The following is a 21,059-nucleotide window of genomic DNA, read 5'->3' as shown; positions in this document are numbered from 1 at the left end:
GGATTCAGATGCCCCCAGTCTAGCTTGATATTGGCCAAAAGGCTGGGAAGCAATTGTATTATAATTTACCACAATGTTCATTGATGGGGCTCCTTGTTCATTGGGCTGGGCCCTACCAGAGTCAACAGCATTGCAACCCATGGTGACGTCACAACCCAGCTCAGTATGTATGTGTACTCCAGATACACCCCCATCCCCCCTCCACAAATGGAGCCATATGCTAATTAATTCACACTCATGACTGGAAGTGGGTGTTCTTGTCACAAGTCCTGGGATGCTCCAAAAATGTATGTGCAGATGAGGCACAGCGTAATCTGGTCTGGCTTCATCTCATGGAGGGTGGAGCCACACTAATCATACGTGCCAGGCTGAGAGAGGGGCCAACATGAGAACTGGGAACCCTATAGGAGGAATTACGGAAGTTGCTAAAACAAACAGCACAAGAGGAAGAAGAGAGACTAGACTGCAGAGAACACAGGATGAATCAACAGATTGTTTAGGAAGAGAGTGAAAGAGATCTTAATTTGACTGCCATGGATGGAAGAAGGAGAAACATGGAGTAAATACTTGTCATCCAAACTCAAAGCAGTGCAAAAGGAACTGCAGACAGTGAAGGGAGTGGAAGGGAAAAGAACAACAGGACAGAAAGAAGTGTTGGAGGAGGCACGATCTTACTAGGAAGAACTATACAAAGGTAGAGGGATGGACGAAGCGAAAGCCCAGTCATTTGTGGATGAAACTGCATGAAGAATAGACAAAGAAGGAAGAGTGGAGATGGAGAAAGAAATCACCCAGAGGGAGGTGTATGAAGCAATGAGAAAGTTGGAGAAGGAAAATACCAGGCTGAGATGGATTACCAAGTACATTTTATGAGAAATTTTGGGGATGTATAGGCAAGGACCTGGTAGATTTATCTAATAGAGTCTGGGAGCAGAACAAAATAGATGAGAGATTTGCTGAAGGAGTCATAGTTCTTAGTTTTAAAAAGGAGAGAAAGAAAAACTAGAGAATTGGCAACCAATTACGCTGCTAAACACAGATTATATGATTTTTGCGAAAGCATTAGCCCAAAAAATAAGAGACAACTTAACAACTGATCCATGTCACACCAGGACAAAGGATCACAGATGCATTATGGTTAATAAGGGACATGCTGGTAGAAGTGCAAGAGAGAGAGAAACACAGTGGTTATGAATATAGATTTGGAAAAAGCATGACTGAGTAGAGCATGGGATCGTGCTCACAGTCCCGAGAAGAATGGACCGCAATCATCCCAAATAGGATGGTCTAGGCACTACAGTTACTGTATGGGAAGGTCAAGAGCCAGATACTGATAAATGGTTCCTTGAGCTGGGACTTTGAGATACGACCTGGAGCAAGGCAAGGCTGCCCATTATCAGCAGGACTTTTCGTATGTGTCAGAGCTGTTGGCCCAGAAAATAAGAAGAAACAAGCTGATCACAGGGGTAAAAATCCCTGGCAGGGAAAAAATTAAGTGCATGCTATACATGAGCAACATCACGGTAATAGGGCAAGACAAACTGTCAAATGATAGGGTACTGAAACACGCAATGGACTATGATGAAGCAGCAGGGGCAAAAATTAACAAAAAGAAGAGCATGCTAATGGTAACAAGGAATTGGGAAGGGCTGGAAGACTGGTTTGCAGCTACAAACAGACAGAAGGAAGATCCTAGGTGTACAGATGGACACGAAAGGAAAAGATGATGAGGCTTGGTAAAAGACAATCACCAGGGTACAGCAAATAACAGGTCTCTGGAACAGAGAACACTGTCTAAACGAGGCAAAGTGGAACTGATAAAGACAGTATTATTACCAGTGATCCTTCATGTAGGAACTGTGTTTCCCCCAACATGGCGACAAGAACAAAGGACACAAAGAGAACTGTGCACCTCTTTCTGAGGCAGCAAAAGGAAGTGGGTGGCAAGGCGAGAGATATAAGGGAAAACAAGTAGGAGGATAGGGAATGCTGAGCAGAGGTGTTTATTTGCACAAAATTTAAATCGAAAGAATGTGGATGACGGAGGTAAAGGGAAAATGGTGGGTTTTTGCCAGTACTTAGCTGGAAAAGTCTTGAGGACATGGGAAAGAGGGAAGGAGGAATGGAAAAAGCCTTGGGCTTGGACCCCCTGCCCAAGCCACTATGCAAGAGTGTAGAAGTTCATGGTACAATATGCACACGGTACAATGTGTGCTGGTACAATGCGTTGTTAGAAGGGAGCCTGAAGAAATGGGAAAATAGTAGAAGTCTCTAAAGCAATAAGGGACAGAGACAGAATAACAGAAGTGGGGAACCTGACTGAGAGATAGTTAGCCAAAGTATGGAAGGGTATGTGGGAAGCACAGGTGAAGTGGGAACATGTAGAAATTGTGTGGATGACGGCACAGAATGTATTACCAGTAAGGGAGAGGTTAGGCAGATGGGGATTGCACAGATCAGAAAAATGCCCAAGGGAAAACTGTGAGAACAGAGTCAACTTACCACTTGTTTTGGGAGTGTGATTATTCAGAGAAGGTGTGGAAGAGGGTGGGGAAGTTTGTGAGGAGAACCCAATGGACTAATGTATTAACATACGAGATGGCAATGTATAGACTGGACCAAAGAAAGCAAATGAGCCAGCAAATAAGACTGTTGATAATGTGTGTGAGAGTGGCCATCTGGAAGACATGGACCCTGTTGGTGTGCAAGGGACTATTCTTTACACCACGAGAATGCATGCAGCTACCCATGCATGAACTGTGAATGTGTATTGAAAGAGATGAAGAGGAGCTGGGAGCAACAAGTGGAGATTAAAAGACTGGCAAACGCTATTCCAGGAAGATTCTGGATGGAGGTTGGGGGAGCAGGGGAAATAACAGAATGGTTTGGGAGAAAACTGATTAAAGCTTGACAGGTAATGCTATTTGAAGAGATGTGGGTAGTAAGGGAAGCCTGCTGGGCAGTTACATGCAAGCCAGTAAAGAAATGTTAATATGGTATGAAATAAAGGGCAACGTTGTTCAGTTAAAATGGATAAATCAGGGGAGGAGGGATGTATCTCACTGAAATTATATGTAAATAAGAGGCAAAATAATGCCAACGGATAAGAAGTGTGCAGATGGAAGAAACAGTAGATATCAAAGGATGTAAAAGATGTTAATTTGGGAAAAGTTTTTATGCACATTGATGTAAACTTATTTGTTTTTAATGGGGTGGCGGAGGGATTCTGATTAAATAGGACAAAAAGGTTCTTATCAGCACATTTGCCCAGTGTGGGCCATGTGTTTTATAGTCATGATCAGTGACAGCTACATTTAATCAACTTTATAGCTGATTTCCATTGCTGAGCAGAAGGTTTTTGTTTTTTTTGGCAGCAGTTTAATGATAGACAATGTATTTAGTGAGATTTCCTTGTATGAAATTATAAGACGAAGGGCTTTTTTCCCCACCCTAGTTGAGGGGAAAACTCCTCATCTTGTATTCAAGTAAATACAGTACTAGTTAGACAACTTGTGTGTTCCAGTCTGGTAAGTCTTAAGTTCCTATTTTCTTATGACTATGGTCTCAGATTGTCCTATAACATTCTATAACTGTAACTTGTGATTAGCTACAGAGAGAAATATCTCAAATCAGTGGGTGCATTCATTTATCTACAGTCTTTGTAAAGAGAGTAACACAATACTGTGAGTTATTACAATGGGTAGAGAGGACTTTTATTTTCAGTCACCCTTCATTAATACCACACAATTAGGTAGCAACAGCTGAAAAATCTTGAAATAATTTAAACAGAAGGCACAAAAGAACAAACCAAACAATGCAACTACAAGACCATAAGAGAGAGAAAAATAACCCCAGTATTTCAAGGAAAGGAATCCATTCAGAATAAGCTTCCATCACCAGACATTCTGATTAAAAGCGACAGCTTATTGGAACAAAACAAACAACACATTTTAAGTTAACTCATGCTTTCATGACAAAGAAAAGGAAACAAGGTAAAAAATGCTATTTTTGCCCAGGTTTTTGAATGTTATGTCACTTGTCAAATGAAATACTTCAAATTCAGCACATCTGTCAATATGATTCCTAAAGCCTATACTAAGATGTACTTTACAAAAGTTTGCATTATAAACAAAGTATGTAGTTCAACAACATTTTTGGAGAGGAGGAAATTTGTTCTCATGTCAGCCAGTTCCTTGTCTGCTTCAAAAAACAAATTTTCTCTATACAATAATATACTGTATGAGACATTCTTCTGTATCCAGATAGTATGAAAGCAAACAAACATCATATACTACCACAAAGAATGAAACTACTTCCTCCATAATAGCTTTTTACATTTTTTTTGCAAAAGAGAGTAACTTTATTTTTTAAACAAAGCTACTAGAATCAGTGACATGCGATGATATGCCCCAATACTGTAATTGCTAAGTTTGAAAATGAAGTTCATGCTTCACAATTGAAATATTTAGTGATTGCGAAATACATTCTTGATAATTAATATCATGACAATACAGAGGTCATTTGTAAGATCAGTTCAGAACCTGAACTGAGTTTCTACATGAAACTTTTTTTTCAAGTATGCAGAACATTAACATAGAGGTTTTGCTCCAGGTCAGCACAAAGGTTTGTAAGCTTTCACAAAAGAATGCTCAGCCTGCATAAGTCATGAACAAACTGAAACCTGACAAGTTATAGGTTTGGTGTAAAAATACTAAACATAATCACGGATATAAAATATTATTGTTACTGATAATTGAATAGCAGGTGCTTACCAAAATGATTTCTCAAATACAAGACAGATTGCTTCAGCATCTTATATGAAGGCATTTGGGCATTTATCAGCAGGTGACAGAAAATGGATAAAATTTTGCAGTGGCAACCAAATAGAAAAAGCCTCTCCTTTGGCCTCCCATTAGTAACGTACACTTTCATAACACAGCTATCTTATTTTTATATGCTTCTCTAATTTACAGGTTTGAGTCACTGTAACGTTTCCACGCAGGAATAAGGAGAGTTACTGACAACCACAATATAAACTGTAAAAATGGCTCTAGTAAAAATGTTCATCAAAATTTTCTAACATAGCAAAACATTCATTTGGAAAGTAAACTTAAGTCTTCAAGCTGTTCCGTCAAAGGTGACCCCTAAATATTTGCTCTTGCCAGCATTGTGACTTTAATTATTTCCATATTCCTTTTCATTATAGGATACAAACTTTGAAATATATTAAATCATTTTCTAACAAAGAGTCCAATTATTGCACTTTATAAAAATTCCAGCAATATCAGGCTTTTGTCCTACTTTTCTAAGCACTAATGCCCTGCAAGAAAAACTGCGGGACCAAACATTTTCTTAGGAGTAACAAAGGTCCTTGAATGGTTTGGAAATCATGGAATAAATGAAAAGGTTTACAAAATTGGTAAAGGTGTTTCTCTTGAAACTGATTTTGATTCACAGTAGCAGAGAGAAAGATCTGCGAGTGCATTACTGACATAAACCTTCCCTCTGTGAAGAGTGTGTACAAAGCTTACTTAACATTTCAATCTGGAAAAATAGAAAGAGAAACCAAAAATACAAGAGTTCTCCTGTTGAACCTGCCAGAATATTACCCGTCTGGGAAGGCTTAATAACAAAAATGTGTGTGGGGGGGGAGGGATCTTTAACAATTAACACAAACTTGGTAGGAAGGTCAGTTTCAGGATGAAAGAAATATACAAACAGTGAGGTTGAATCTTGGAAAAAAATAAACGTAGCAGTTTTGGCCCTGCTTATTACCAGCTGTGTCAGTAGGAAAAATCAAAACAAAACAAAAACTAGAGTTTTTACCAGCCATCTAGAAAAATAAGCTGTATGAACCAAAACACTTGCAAATCTATATGAGGCTTCCAGGCCAGCAAATAACTGTCAAAGTGACTTTGTTCCTCTGCTCCTTCAGCATGGGAACTAGTGCAGAATGGCTCATACCCACTGTTGATAGTCCATTTACAGCAACAATCATGTCCCCACATCTAAAAAAAAACAAACAGAAAGCCTATTAGTGAGCATTGGTATACGATAGCTTTCACACAGCCACAAATAGGAAAAGCAATGTCATATTTAGGGCCTTGGGTTTCCACCGGATTTTAGTTCTTCCAGCGGATCTGAAAGGAATTCAGTTTCTTTCAATCTGTATGTTTTAACCTGGACTATGTGGCAAACTTCTAGAGGGTAGGTGAGATGAAGGAATACAAAAGCAGCAAGGAAAGGGGGAATGTAAGTAGAGGAAAAGGAATTTAAAAAAAAATGGAGAACACCTCAATACCATTTCCTGTGTTGTCAGAGAGGCTAGTTTGGTTCTAGTGATACTGATAGTTGGGGGCAGGGGATAGGGAATTGTCCGTAACACAGAATCAGGGGGATACCCAGTAGTATAACAAACTTAAAACAGGTATGCAGACAAGACATTTGAGAGGCACTGCTTTAGGTTAAATCTGACATTCTTGTGAAAGGAGCACAGGGAATTCATGGACCCCTGGATTTAAATCCCTGATAATTCCAACACTAACTTTAAGTCTTTGTCTACAGGATAATACCAAGAATGATGTGAGAAGGCAGCCAGAGTGAGAAAGATCATTTAATAAAGTCACTGAGAGACAATAAGAATACGTAAACACACATTTTTGATAATAACAGATACATACTAATGTGGGTCAGAATTTGTATTCATTATAGGTATGCAAGAAAAACTCATCATTAAGGATGGCAACACCTTCCAGCGCAAGACCACACTTTCAGAGGCTTACAATTTTCCCAAACTTTACCACTGGGCTGACATTTCCTATACTAAGTGTCTGCCTCAGAATGAAATAGTTTGACTGTTTCCAAGAATGGTTTTAGGGATTAAAAAAAAAAGTTTTTTGCATGTGTCCTGCCACATTACATATATTATAATTATTGTGCTATAAAAATGTCCATGCATGTATAAAGAGAGCCAACCAGCTACAATGTTAGTGCTTGAAAATGTGTAACAACTTAATAGCTGGTTTCTATCCAGCTTTAATTTGAATGTGTGGCAAGGCTCCAAGTTAAAAACAATTCTTGTAGCTCTTTCCTTGAGGAGCATTAGCAACTCCTTCCTTTCAAGTAGACACTTAAAATATGACACTGAAGGGTGTTTTTATGCCTTTCCTGTAAAAATTTTGCTCACATTTGGTCAATTTTTGAACATCTGATAAACTTTATTTTTTGATACCGAGTAGAGACTAGTTTGGTAGCTAAATTTTCTCTAGATTTTTTTTTTCTGAACTGAGCAAGCTCCATCATTGCACAGCTCTTATCCATCATTGGACTGATTCCCTCCAGCCCAATAGCATGTTCCAGGGCAGAGCCTAAGTAGGATTCTTTCTCGAACTGATTCTTCCAACTGCAGCTGGCCTCAGAGTCTGTTATCAAGCTTTCATGTGGCTCAGTTTATGAACTAGGGAAGTTTCACATCTTGTATCTAGAGATGGATGCTGAATTAGGTGCACACACAAAAAACCCCAAACATCCAAATGCCAGAGTTGGGGATCCAATTAAAGTGTTGTATGTAAGAGCTGGGCATTGAATGTTGATGGCTCTGTGAGCATGTTCATAAAGGCTTTTTGTCAACTGATTTTAGAAAGCCTTTACAAAAAGGCAAGCACAATACTCATGTTACAGATGGAGAAAAGAGACTTCTCTCACTTTTTCTACAGAAGGTAGGTCAAATCAGCACCACCAACTGAGTGCCGAAGGCCTTTCCAAACAAAGGTGGGTGAAGCAAGAAGTGCTAGACCTGGATCCACCCTTGAGCTGCAACTGATACCACTTCCTACTAGCTAAAACACCTCCCTGCACAGAAGTCACTACAGATGTCAAACATGACTGAGCTGGCCAGCCCCCAAGGAACACCTGGACAATAGCCAGTGTCATACAGATTATTAATGTAATTAATCACTTAATGAAATAGCTTTATCAGTCTGCACAGCTGTTTACAACATTATTCTAAAAACTGCATTAGGGCTTACTTTAATCTTCCATCAAAGTATGCAGGAGTTCCAAGAACAATCGTTTTAATGAAGAAAGGCTGGTTTGTGTGGCTCTCCTCATATCCACCGACGATACTAAAGCCCCAGCTCCCTAGATTGCTTCTCCTCAGCACTACGTCATGGCAGCTATGCAGGCAGCTATGGGAGGGAAGTGCAGTGTGTAGGGGGAAAGCACACAGAACACATAAGTAGGTTTATATTGTGTACAACATCACATCATTGCAACAGCCATAAAAAAAGGAGAAAGACAGTAATTAATACTGTGCTTCCTGACCAAGTCACCTGGAAATTTTCAATAACTTCAACTATTGTGTGGTTAACTTTGCCACAATTCTGAAGGCAAGCCCTGCTCCTGCTGCCCCCCACCCCAATCTCCCAAATAATGCATTGTTGGAGCTATTGCTTAAATATCAGTTAGCTTGGGAAACTGACACTTCTAAAATGTCATTGTGGGGTTTCATTTTTGTTCTTGATCTCCAAGAGGTTCCCTATCTCATGGGCTTAGTTTGCAAGACTAGATCAATTTGGAAGAGCTTAAAAATTAAGTTAGGCTCTAAAAATGCGCTTGTTTTCTTTTCTGTCTGTTACTGGTATATCATCACCAGAAATACTCACTACAATCAGTTGACAATTTTACTGATGATGCATAATATAAAAAATCCAGATCATGCCCCAGTATCTGCGAGGACTAGGTATGTACAGGAATGCCAATATGTTTTGGTCAGTGTGAAGAGGTACTAACACAAAATGAGGATGCAGGAGTGGAGAAAACAATCAAGCCTGGAGAGCAGCGACTCAGAAGCAGCTGCTCCCTGCGTATAAAAGAGCCCGGGGGCGGGGCCGCACAGCACAGAGGAGGAGACGGGAACAAGAGGCATCTCCTCCGGGGGAGAGAACAGAGAGAAGATTGTGGAGTTGGGGCGATTCTGGAGGTTGGTCCAGCATGTCAGAGAGGGCTGGACGAAGGAAGGGAGCTGGGTGGCTCCGGAGGACATGAGTGAACTTTAATAGGATTTGCACCAAAGAAAAATAGAGGTGTGGGAAGAGGAGAAGCTGTGGGAAACAGAGGTGGGGGGAGATGTTTTGGAAAAAAAAAGAGAAAGTAAGAAAGGAAAAACAACAAACACGTAGGGAGACCTTGGCTTTGATTTTGATTTTGTTGAAGTTATTGACTGCTCCTCAGGAGGTTTGAGGCTAAAACAAGGAGGAACGTGTGAGTACTTACAGAAATAAAGGGGAAGTAGCACTGAAAGTGAAAATTTTGGGACGATTCAAGACACAGCTTTGAAAGTTAATTTGATTAAGCTGTATATCAATAAAGAAAAGAATATAATATAAAAAATATAATAGTCTTGTGGTAGTTGTGTGTGTGAAGGAACACAAAGGACAATAAAGAGAATCGTTTCACTACAGCAGACTGTGGTTTGAGTATTAACCTAGATCTGTGCATCAGGTAAGAAAAACAGTGGAAAGGTGGGGCCACTGATAAAAATGGTTAGAGATTGCCAGTAGCCTACTGCGGCAAATAATACCTCCCGATTAATAACATCAAAATCCATCAAGACGTGGCAGATGAGAGTCGGAATCGACACAGGAGGTGATAGCTAAGGCAATCAGAGAAACCATCACAGTCAGTGAAACAAAGGCCTATGACTCAAATTCATACAGAGAAGAGCTGTTTGGTAAAAAAAGAGCCTGCACCAGTCTGTTAAAGTGGTTTTGTGCACACAGGAATGCTGAATTAAAGAACTTTTTTCTTCCCCCAGAAAATCCTTTTTCAATTCAGAAAAACTAGAAAATTGTGTCAGGGCTACATGCTTCTGTAAAGTATTCATACACTGTAGTATACAGACATAATTAAGAAATAACCTGAGGTTGTTCACTGCCAGCTCAGTGAAGCAGAGGCATTTAACGGACTAGAAAGCAGTTTTACAGGGCTTTTATTCCTCAAATGCAACTTTTTTCCTGTAAAATAGTATCTATCAAACATAATGTACAGCAAGGCCTAAAGAATATGACTGAGGGTTTAATTCTTAAAGAGCTTCTTACCAAGAAAAATTCTTGTAATTGTATGTAGCTCTATTAACTTCAGGTTCCATCCTACTACCATTACATTCTATTCTCACTGTAGCAACATCTGCAAACTTTGGGGCTGACCCTGGAAATCCTTACTATTAAAAGGTAATGCACAGTGTGACTGAAGGTTACACAAGTGTGCAAGGCAATAGGAACGGATGATAATAAGGGCTACCAAAATGTGGTCCACGATTTGCGTGTACAGCTACCAGAGCAAGAAGAATAACATGACAGAATAACATCATATGGCAACAGCCATGCTGAAAGTTTTGAAAAGTAAGAGGCTTTGCTGAGAATTGGAACAGGGACATAAGGAGATCACCAGTTTTTCATATTTTTTAGCTTGCAAAGCAAATACTTTTTCTATACAATCCTTATAAATTGAACATTGCTGCAATTGTTAAGTACACAGTGAAGCAGGTGCTGTAAATAACATGGTCTTTGCTTTCAAGCTTAAAGTGGCCTTATCACTTTCATTTAATTGAAGTGTAGTAGCAGAAAACATTACAGTAAATGAAAATATTGGTATTCAGTCTGAACTTGTATATAAAAAAGCAAAATGTAAGTTGCATCAGCTCCTAAGAAAATCTCTCACTCATTTTTCAAGTAAGCTACACTGTTAGGAGAGTGACATAGCACAGATTCATCATTATTACAACAGCAAGAAAACCAGCAGCTGCAAGCTGCATTTAAATGCATCATTCAGTCATTAGTACCTGGGAAGGCCCAGCCACATGACCCAGGATGGTGACCAACTAGCATCATATTCGTTTTCACTGATTGTGCTTGGCTGTTCTTCATTAGCCTGGGATTGTTCTTCAACAATCTGGACCTCTAACGTTTTGAGTGAAACAACTGAAGAGGCAGCACTGGCTTTCAGCATGGCTACTGCCTCACTGTGACTGAGATTGGTCAGATCAATGCCATTAATATTCAGCAGCACATCACCTGTTTAAAGGCACAAACAAGAGCATAAGTCATGTGGATTTTCAGAGTCATCCTCCTGTGAAAAAACATAGCCAGTACTCAAAGCATTCTCACCCATCATTCAAATAGGTTATCTTCTAAGCCTAGACAGTCTGAACCAATAATTCTCAGAGGGATAATTGCAACTTTCTAACATGGAAGCCTCATAACTACCATTTAAACATCAACACTGTAAAAGAGTTAAAGCCAATCTTTCTGGCAGCTGTGCCACAAGTTAAGACCTGCACCCTCCTAGGCCTGCCAATTCCCGTCTCCTGCTCAATCTATTGTTTTGCTTTCTACACTTTGCCCTGCGCTCTCTAGCTGATCCCTTGCTCTATCTACTGCTGTATTCCCTGCTCGCTCCCCAAACAGTGTGTAAAATGCATAGAAGCTACTTGTGCTACTTGTGATCCACACTTCTCTACTGCATGCTGTAGAAGAAAGACCCTGATGCCACTGCAGCACTACTCTCCACAGCACATCCTCCAGGGCTTGGTTCAAGTCCATGTGCCTGAACACTGAATCTTTCTCATCACTTCCCCTGGGTGACTCTGGTCACCACAAAGGATTTTATTCCCATTTTTTCCATATTAAAGTGTTCTTTTTCTTCCCTCAACCCACCTATTCATATATCACACATGGGGAGAGGCAGTTCCTCAAATGCTGGGACCAGCCTATGGAAAAAAAGAGTCAAACACCAAAACAGGATATGTGCGCTAAAACAAAGTGCAAGATCAGATCCTCCACTCATAACCCATGACTTCCTGATCTCATCAAGCTACCCTACCTATTTTTGTCTAAACATCCATTTCCTAACCTGGGGGGAAGCATGGTACTATATGTTTCATTCCAGTTTGTGAGATCTGAGAGAATCATTTGTCAGTGCTTTTAGAAGCTCTGATACCATCTGCATGTAGACAACAAGGTCATCCACAGAAGAATTGAATGATACAGGTGCCCCACTTAGAACCAAACCCTACCTCGTTTGATCCGGCCATCTCTTGCAAGACAGCCCTGGGGTTGCACGCTAGTGACAAAGATTGGCAGTTCACCACTTTTGCTGCCTCTGCCTCCTGCCACTGTCATCCCAAGGGATTCATGTGGTTCTTTTTTCACGGTAATGTGCTTTTCTTGGCATGTAACACACTGTGAAAGGTCCTACAAGAAGATAACAAAATATCGTTAAAATTAATTTTAAAGAGGGGCAGGGGGAGGAGCTTAACAGGATCCTAAGGTGCCTATACGTGTACATCGAGGCTGCCCTGACACGTTGGAGCAGACTTGATTAACTGAGTCTGCTGAAGTGTGGCATTGAGGTGGATGTCATCTACCTGGACTTCAAGAAGGCCTCTGACAGTTTCTCACCCCATTCTCATAAAAAAAACTAGGCAACTGTGGAATTGATGCCTACACAGTCAGATGAGTGGCAAATTGGCTCAAGGGTCACACCCAGAGAGTGATGGTGGACAGGTATTTTTGACCTGGAGGTATGTGGGCAGTGGAGTTCCCCAGGGCTCAGTCCTCGGGTTTGTGCTATTCAACATCTTAATCAGCAACTTGGAGGGAACACTGGGGGGGGGCGGCAGAATCCAGCTAGATCTAGACAGGTTACAGAAGTGGGCGGATGAGAACAGAATGGAATTCAACGCAGACAAGTGCTGCATCTGGGGACAAGGAACACACCTGTAGGCTGGAGAACACCCTTCTTGTCAACATGGTGGCAGAATGGGAACCTGGAGTCGTTGTTGACTCTAGGATGAATATGAGCTGCCAATGTGAGGAAGCGGTCAGGAAGGCTAACTGCATCTTGTCATGCATCTACAGATGCATCACAAGCAGATCCAGGGAGGTGATCCTTCCCCTCTGTGCGGTGCTGGTCAGGCAGTTCTGGGTGTCGCATTTCAAAAGGGATGTGGCTAGCCTTGAGAGGGTCCAGAGGAGGGCCACTCGCATGGTCGGGGCAGCAAACCAGGCCCTATGAAGATAGACTGAAGGGCCTGAATCTATTCAGCCTCCATAACAGAAGACTAAGAGGGGATCTGGTAGCTGTCTATAAACTCACCAAGGGGGACCAGCAGAAAATAGGGGAGGCTCTGTTCCCCTGGGCACCACCTGAGATACCAAGGAATAACGACCACAAATTGATAGAGAACAGGTTCAGGCTTGATATCAGGAGGCAATTCTTTATGGTTAGGGCTGCCAAGCTCTGGAATGGGCTCGCAAGGGAGGTGGTGCTCTCCCCTACCCTGGGGGTCTTCAAGAGGAGATTGGATAGATATCTGGCTGGGGTATTAAGATCCCAACACTTGTTTCTGCCCAGGGCAGGGGGTCGGACTTGATGATCTGTTCAGGTCCCTTCTGACTCTAGAAATCATGAAACTATGAAACTCCAGCAGACTCCAGTGTTATGTGCATCAGTATCTCTGAGCTGAAAATGGCTTTAACTAAAGCCTTCACCGCCATTTTTCAGCACAGGGATGCCGATACATGTCACACTCCCAGCACTTTAATTAGAGTGGAGAGATTCTAATTAAAGCGCCTCCCTGCCCCACCTCCTGGAGCACATGTATAAACTCTCCTGGTCTATAGTTAGGTACTTCAACAAAATAGCTTGGGTTTTTTAAACTTAGTAGGAACGGTAGGCTCTAAATAAGCTCCGTAAGATCTACTGATACTTACCAAAACCTATTTGTTCAAATAGCTGGCATAATGGTACTGCATAACCAAGGACTTTTGTAATTTTGGTGAAAGTCACAGTTATTAAGTCCATCATTTTGTAAGCAGAGTATGGACCAAAGGCCTTCTGTAGGACCAATAGGAAATGAAAGTGCATATATGATAGACCTTAAGGGCCATGTGAAGAGATACCCCTGTAAAACAGTGTATTTGTTTTCTATGCATTTTTTTCCTTTTGCCTTTGCAGCCTGTTTCCAGAATCTCTTTAGAATATAAAAAGAAGAGATGAACCTCCCTCCCCTCCCCCTGGGGGTGTATTCTGGTAACGGATTCTTTAATGTAGTCCCCTACTGATTTTAATGACAATTCCACACCTGAAGTGAAAGTGAGAATATTTCATGTTTATTAAGCCTTTGATGATCAAGAATCTGGCTTACCTGAGCTGGGCTTCATGCTATCAGGAGGGTTTCAACATGAATTAAGATGCACTGTATTTACTAAAGCCCATGTCCCCTAGATATTTAGTGATAATTTCAAAGCATTCCACATTCACCTTTGCTGATCATCTCCAGTCTACTGGAGGTTTAGATGGAAGTTAAAATAACAGAAAAGAAATTATATAAGCGCCTTCCAACTGCAATTACGTCACTGTCCCCCCTTCCATGTGGAACAATGCAGCACTATATTTTTGTATTCCAGGATGTCAGACAATGTTTAGTATAATAGAGCAGCTGGCATACTGCCATAATGTATATACTACTGGGATGTGCACTGTACCAGATAAAGGCAGTTCATATTTAATTCCTTCAGGTTTTGTAGCCATTGACTTACTGGTGATGCACAACTATACAAATGGCTTTCTTTCAGCCACCAAATCTGAGAATCAACTCTCAATTATCCTTAGATAAGAGGGGAGTGGAGATGACCTACATGGCGACACTCACCCTTGCCCTTTTCTGAAACCTGAAACTTTGGAAGAAAACCCAAAAAGGGGAAAAGAAATGCTCAGAAGTCCTCAGAACTTAAAAGTGTGGCACTGAGTTGTGAGCCACACAGCATGCGTTTATTGAAAAGAGAAATGGAGGTCTATTACAGCTCAGCACTCTGGAAGAATATATGGATGTAGGAAATTTGAAGAACCAAAGCTGAATTTTTGGAACTATCAAACATTGAAAACACTGGCACAGCAATATTATAAGTTTATAGTAGGTCTACTCAACTTTTGGTTAGATTCATGCAAGCCTTCATTCACATTATGCTTTCACCCCTACCAGACAAAATATAAAGTACATGATAGCTTTGCAGTGACTCCTGCAGAGTAACTCTTTCCTAAGAACCACAGTCTGTTCACAGGTTTGAGAATTATACACTGAATCTCAGGTAGTTGCTGTCCAGTGGCTTGCTTAGCAGAAAAGCAGAGGGTCACCTGGATGCAATCTTCCTACACAGTAACACTACGCTTCCCCCTTTTTCATACCCTTAAGCTACAATTTTATCTCAGGGAGAAGCCCCACATTTGCTGCTGTAGCCAATAAATGTGAACAACATTAAAGTCCTATTGTACTTCCTATTAAGGCACAGAAAAAAAGCACCAACCTTATGTGAACTGGGTCTGCTATGAAACAGCTGTTGGGACTGGTGCTGGCTGCTGGCATGAGTCCCTGCTTCTCGAAGAATACTGACGGCCTGCGATTTCACTGGTCTGCAGATTGTTAAATTCACCCTCTCCCCACTAGCCTGAGGGATACACGTACACAAGGAAAACACTGAAGTTCACATGACATTATGAACCATGAGGAGGAATCAGGAGTCCTGTTTGCTACTCCCAGCTCTACTGACTAGTATGTAAATTTGGGCAAGTCGTATTCCCTTTTCAATCCCCAGTTTTGTGCAATGAAACAAGACATAACAATGTCCACTTTCATAAAGCTTTGTGAGAGCTTGGAGGAAGAAAGGCAATATGTACAAAACATGATTCTGACTTTTCTTGTTTCAGACAACAGACTCAGCTGTGCTCACCTTGCTCCTGTTACCTTAAGCAAGCAAGCAATGAGAGACACGCCTGCTCACTTGCATTCAATCCCCAGATGCCAAAGGGGGCGGGTGTTTAATGTATCATGCACTAAAATCAATACTAAACAACAAGAGCTGGAATTACTATGGTGCATGGGCACAATACACAAGTCATTCTATCTTGCAACATGCCATAGTTTTTCAGTGACCTCTGGCTATATCTGCAATTTTTTTTTAAACCTATCAAGGCGTTTACAGTTTCATGTAAAAGAAGGCCTGCCAGGTGGGGAATACAATTTACCTGGATAATCTGGGCAGCAAGTTCAGGTGTCCCATGCTTCAGATCATGCCCATTGATTGCAAGGACTCGGTCATTGCTGCAGAGTCGGCCATCTTGAGCAGCCAATCCCCCTTCCAAAAGGTCGAGAATAAAAACTCCAGGCTCATCTGTTCTGCGTACTAGTTTAATGCCAAGCTGTTCACTAGAGTCACGCTTATGCAGTGTCACCTGGAAACTGTCCTCTCTCTGGGAGGTGCTGCTGTCAGTGTGGTTGTGATTACGGCTTCCAAAGCGCCTCTCTCTGAGCACGGTGAGGTACAGCACCACACAAGGCTGGGAAAGGACAGCACGAGCATGGTTGTGTGACACGTTGCTGATGTCAAAGTTGTTAACCTGGAAAACAGGAATTAGAACAATTGTCATTTGCATTTTTTTGTTTCTGGATATATCATTAAAATCCCTGCAAAGCTAGCATTCAAACAACCCCATTACAAACCACAGACAGCCACTACCCGGGATGACCTACTTATGCCATTATGCATTCAATTCTCTACTGAAAACCCACTTCAGCAAAACCAACTCACATCAACATGATACCATCTTCACTGCAGTTATTTAAAAAATCCACTACCTACCCACTACCACCCCCACAGTTTCACTATATTTGTATCTACTTTTCCTTATATTTCATATGGTTTCTCTTTAGTGCAGGAGCTGAACACAACAATAGGATTCAAAAATAGATCCTTAATATTAAAAAATCCCAACAGCAAAATGTCTAATGCAAAATGTGTTCAAGTGTTTATAGAGCCAGGATTTCTGTTGCAACTTAAAAATAAGAGTTTTGAAAAAACACATGTACAAACTGCTTTAAAGCAGTGGTTATCCATCAGCATGTTGTGGCACCCTGGGATGACTTGCAATCCTTTTAAGGGTGCTGCAGAGTTCCCTATAGTACTAATAGGTGTACAGACACCTACGCAGGATTCACAAGATAAACAGTAAGATTTCACATAGGAATTCATAGCTTCAAAAACATTCTGACATGCTGTGGTCCAGTTCCCCGAGTCATGTCACCTAGCCTGTGGGTCCCCCCATGGTTTGAAAATTTGATGGCAGGGGAGTGGTGGCAGTATTAATTGCAGCTCCCCTGCTGTTAAATTTCTAGACTTGAGGGGAGCCCCATGGGCCAGGTAACATGGCCCTACATGCAAATAAAGCGCACAGGATAGTGTTGGGCCCAATCCCATGATGCCAAGGTATGCAAGGATGGGTGGCACAGAGTCTAATCCAGCCCATGGACTGGCCCTGCACCATTCATTTGGCTTGTGGGCCCTAAAGGTTGGGTACTACTGGTTTAAATCTGAAAGGCAACAGAGAAAAATACAAAAAACTGGTTAGCATGACAGGCAACATAAGACGGCGAGTGGGTAAGGTAACTAGTAGTTCAACATAAGACGGCGAGACGGCGAGTGGGTAAGGTAACTAGTAGGGTGAAAGTGCTAGACTTTAGGAAAGCTGATCTCATTGCACTCAGGCGATTAGTCAAGGAACCACTGCAGAGTAGGAGTTTTGATGGGATGGGTGCCCAAGAAGGGTGGCTGTGCCTAAAGGAAACGATCCTTTGGGCACAAAGCAAGACGATCCCCGAGCGAGGCAAAAGAGGGAAAGGGGCCAGGAGGCTTCCATGGCTGACCAGAGAAATCCAGGGCAGCCTAAGGGCCAAAAGGGGAGCACATAAAAAGTGGAAACAGGGTGAGATCACTAAAGATGAATATACCTCCTCTGCTCGTGCTTGTAGGGAGGCAGTTAGGCGGGCCAAAGCTACCATGGAGCTGAGGATGGCAACCCAAGTAAAGGACAACAAGAAATTGTTTTTTAGATATATTGGGAGTAAAAGGAAGGCCCAGGGAGGAATAGGACCCCTGCTAAATGGGCAGAAGCAACTGGTGACAGATAGAGGGGACAAGGCTGAACTCCTCAACGAGTTCTTTGCCTCAGTGTTCCTAAGCGAGGGGCACGACAAGTCTCTCACTGGGGTTGTAGAGAGGCAGCAGCAAGGCGCCAGACTTCCATGCGTAGACCCTGAGATGGTGCAGAGTCATTTGGAAGAACTGGATGCCTTTAAGTCGGCAGGCCCGGATGAGCTCCATCCGAGGGTGCTGAAGGCACTGGCCGACGTCATTGCAGAGCCACTGGCGGGAATATTCGAATGCTCGTGGCGCACGGGCCAAGTCCCGGAGGACTGGAAAAGGGCTAACGTGGTCCCCATTTTCAAGAAGGGGAGGAAGGAGGACTCGGGCAACTATAGGCCGGTCAGTCTCACCTCCATCCTTGGTAAAGTATTTGAAAAAATTATCAAGGCTCACATTTGTGAGAGCCCGGCAGGACAAATTATGCTGAGGGGAAACCAGCATGGGTTTGTGGCGGGCAGATCGTGCCTGACCAACCTAGTCTCTTTCTATGACCAGGTTACGAAACGCCTGGACACAGGAGGAGGGGTGGATGTCGTATACCTGGACTTCAGGAAGGCCTTCGATACGGTATCCCACCCCATACTGGTGAACAAATTAAGAGGCTGTGATGTGGATGACTGCACAGTTCGGTGGGTGGCGAATTGGCTAGAGGGTCGCACCCAAAGAGTCGTGGTAGATGGGTCGGTCTCGACCTGGAAGGGTGTGGGCAGTGGGGTCCCGCAGGGTTCGGTCCTTGGACCGATACTCTTTAATGTCTTCATCAGCGACTTGGACGTGGGAGTGAAATGTACTCTGTCCAAGTTTGCAGATGACACAAAGCTATGGGGAGAAGTGGACACGCCGGAGGGCAGGGAACAGCTGCAGGCAGACCTGGATAGGCTGGACAAGTGGGCAGAAAACAACAGGATGCAGTTCAACAAGGAGAAATGCAAAGTGCTGCACCTAGGGAGGAAAAATGTCCAGCACACCTACAGCCTAGGGAATGACCTGCTGGGTGGCACGGAGGTGGAAAGGGATCTTGGAGTCCTAGTGGACTCCAAGTTGAACATGAGCCGGCAGTGTGACGAAGCCATCAGAAAAGCCAATGGCACTTTATCGTGCATCAGCAGATGCATGACAAATAGGTCCAGGGAGGTGATACTTCCCCTCTATAGGGCGTTGGTCAGACCGCAGTTGGAGTACTGCGTGCAATTCTGGGCGCCACACTTCAAGAAGGATGCGGATAACCTGGAGAGGGTACAGCGAAGGGCAACTCGTATGGTCAAGGGCCTGCAGACCAAGCCCTACGAGGAGAGACTAGAGAAACTGGACCTTTTCAGTCTCCGCAAGAGAAGGTTGAGAGGCGACCTTGTGGCTGCCTATAAGTTCATCACGGGGGCACAGAAGGGAATTGGTGAGGATTTATTCACCAAGGCGCCCCCGGGGGTTACAAGAAACAATGGCCACAAGCTAGCAGAGAGCAGATTTAGACTGGACATTAGGAAGAACTTCTTCACAGTTCGAGTGGCCAAGGTCTGGAACGGGCTCCCAAGGGAGGTGGTGCTCTCCCCTACCCTGGGGGTCTTCAAGAGGAGGTTAGACGAGTATCTAGCTGGGGTCATTTAGACCCAGCACTCTTTCCTGCTTATGCAGGGGGTCGGACTTGATGATCTATTGAGGTCCCTTCCGACCCTAACATCTATGAATCTATGAATCTATGCAACAGTTACTGAGCTAAAGGTTCAGGTATTCAACTAAGCTGACTACCAGAGTGGCTGAGCGTCACGCTAAATCTAAACCATGGCATGTAGCATGTGCAATGCTACAGAACTAATGGTTCTCAGATTGTCCCGATTTAGTGACTGGGTAACTCATGTTCACAACTCATGTTTATGCTATTTGCTTTTTCATATATTAGTGCACTTTATATTATACCCATATTCATGGTTTATACAACCAGAAAGCACCATGCTCATACAGATGGTCCTTTAGAAGGTCCCAAGTCCTTTTCATAATCATTGTTTCCCAGAACAGGGCCACTGTTTGGCCATATTAAAGCTCACACTGCTTGTTCGAGTTCAGTTTATCCAACAAATCTAGACTGCTCTGACCTAGTTTCTATGTTATTTACAACTCTCCCAAATCAGGTGTCATGTACAGGTGAGATGATGACAATGATGACTGTTAAATATTACGAGGCCATGAACACATCTGCTCAATGACGATTTCTCATTTAAACTGCATTGGACCATTTAATGTGCCCCAGAGAATAGCACTTGCAGTGCAGGCTGTTCACTGTACAGACTTTCAGCTTTAATTTGCAGTCTTGCAACTCAGGCCCAGAACTGTGAATAAGAAACCAGCCTCATATTTACACAAAAAAGCAGAGATAGATGCTGGTTTGGACTCACATCCAGGACTTCCTATTTTAAGTCCCAAACCAGTTTAGGAACTCTAATGAAGGGTGCAGAATTAAAGACAGAAACAAATCACCACCACTGGTATCACTTCTGATCAGAACGATGATAAACGTTTGGGCTAGAGTCAAATAATTCAAAGCCTGGATTGCAAGATACAAAATATTAAAATAAATGCATCTCAGTCCAATTGTTATCAATATTTTTTTTTTAAATCCACCTCAGTTTGGTTCTGATTTTACTTGCCTGCAACTGAGAACTATATGACATTATTTCTAGTTCTAAAAGTGATTTCAAGATCTCATGGTTTTTACATACCAGGCTCACTATCAGGAATGCTGTTATAAATGTCAGAACAGCAACAAGGCAAGGCTTTCTTTGGATGATCTCTCTTATTGAACCAACTGCATAGTTGGAATAGAGCTAAACAAGCTTTCATATGTAAGGGATTCTTCTTCAGGCAAGAATAGCAATACATGACGGAATGGGAATGAGCCAGTAAATATACAGAAAAAGTTTTTGTGCATGGGTCAAAGTGATTCATTTTCTTCCTTTCCTGGAAAAAGGTGATAGGACCCTTAAGTCTCAGGCTACTGCTGCTGTCTTGTGTAGTTCCTGTTTCAAC

At 42.4% G+C, this 21,059-nt stretch overlaps 1 protein-coding gene across 2 annotated transcripts in view; it reads right to left on the bottom strand.

Annotated features, from left to right (window-relative positions):
* Positions 1-3,684: 3,684 nt before the first annotated feature.
* Positions 3,685-21,059, bottom strand: part of LNX2 (ligand of numb-protein X 2) — a 99,921-nt gene continuing 82,546 nt past the window's right edge. For both annotated transcript variants that reach the window (XM_014595941.3, XM_006270475.4), the window contains 6 exons: positions 16,084-16,455; positions 15,366-15,506; positions 12,074-12,251; positions 10,841-11,072; positions 8,028-8,186; positions 3,685-6,008 (listed from right to left, as the gene is read on the bottom strand). In XM_014595941.3, coding sequence (XP_014451427.1) covers positions 5,873-6,008; positions 8,028-8,186; positions 10,841-11,072; positions 12,074-12,251; positions 15,366-15,506; positions 16,084-16,455 — 1,218 coding nt within the window. In that variant the 3' untranslated portion in view covers positions 3,685-5,872. The remainder of the gene's footprint in view (positions 6,009-8,027; positions 8,187-10,840; positions 11,073-12,073; positions 12,252-15,365; positions 15,507-16,083; positions 16,456-21,059) is intronic.

The sequence above is a fragment of the Alligator mississippiensis genome, chromosome 1 (genome assembly GCF_030867095.1).
Source record: "Alligator mississippiensis isolate rAllMis1 chromosome 1, rAllMis1, whole genome shotgun sequence".
NCBI lineage: Eukaryota > Metazoa > Chordata > Crocodylia > Alligatoridae > Alligator > Alligator mississippiensis.
This window is presented reverse-complemented; position numbering and strand designations above follow the sequence as displayed.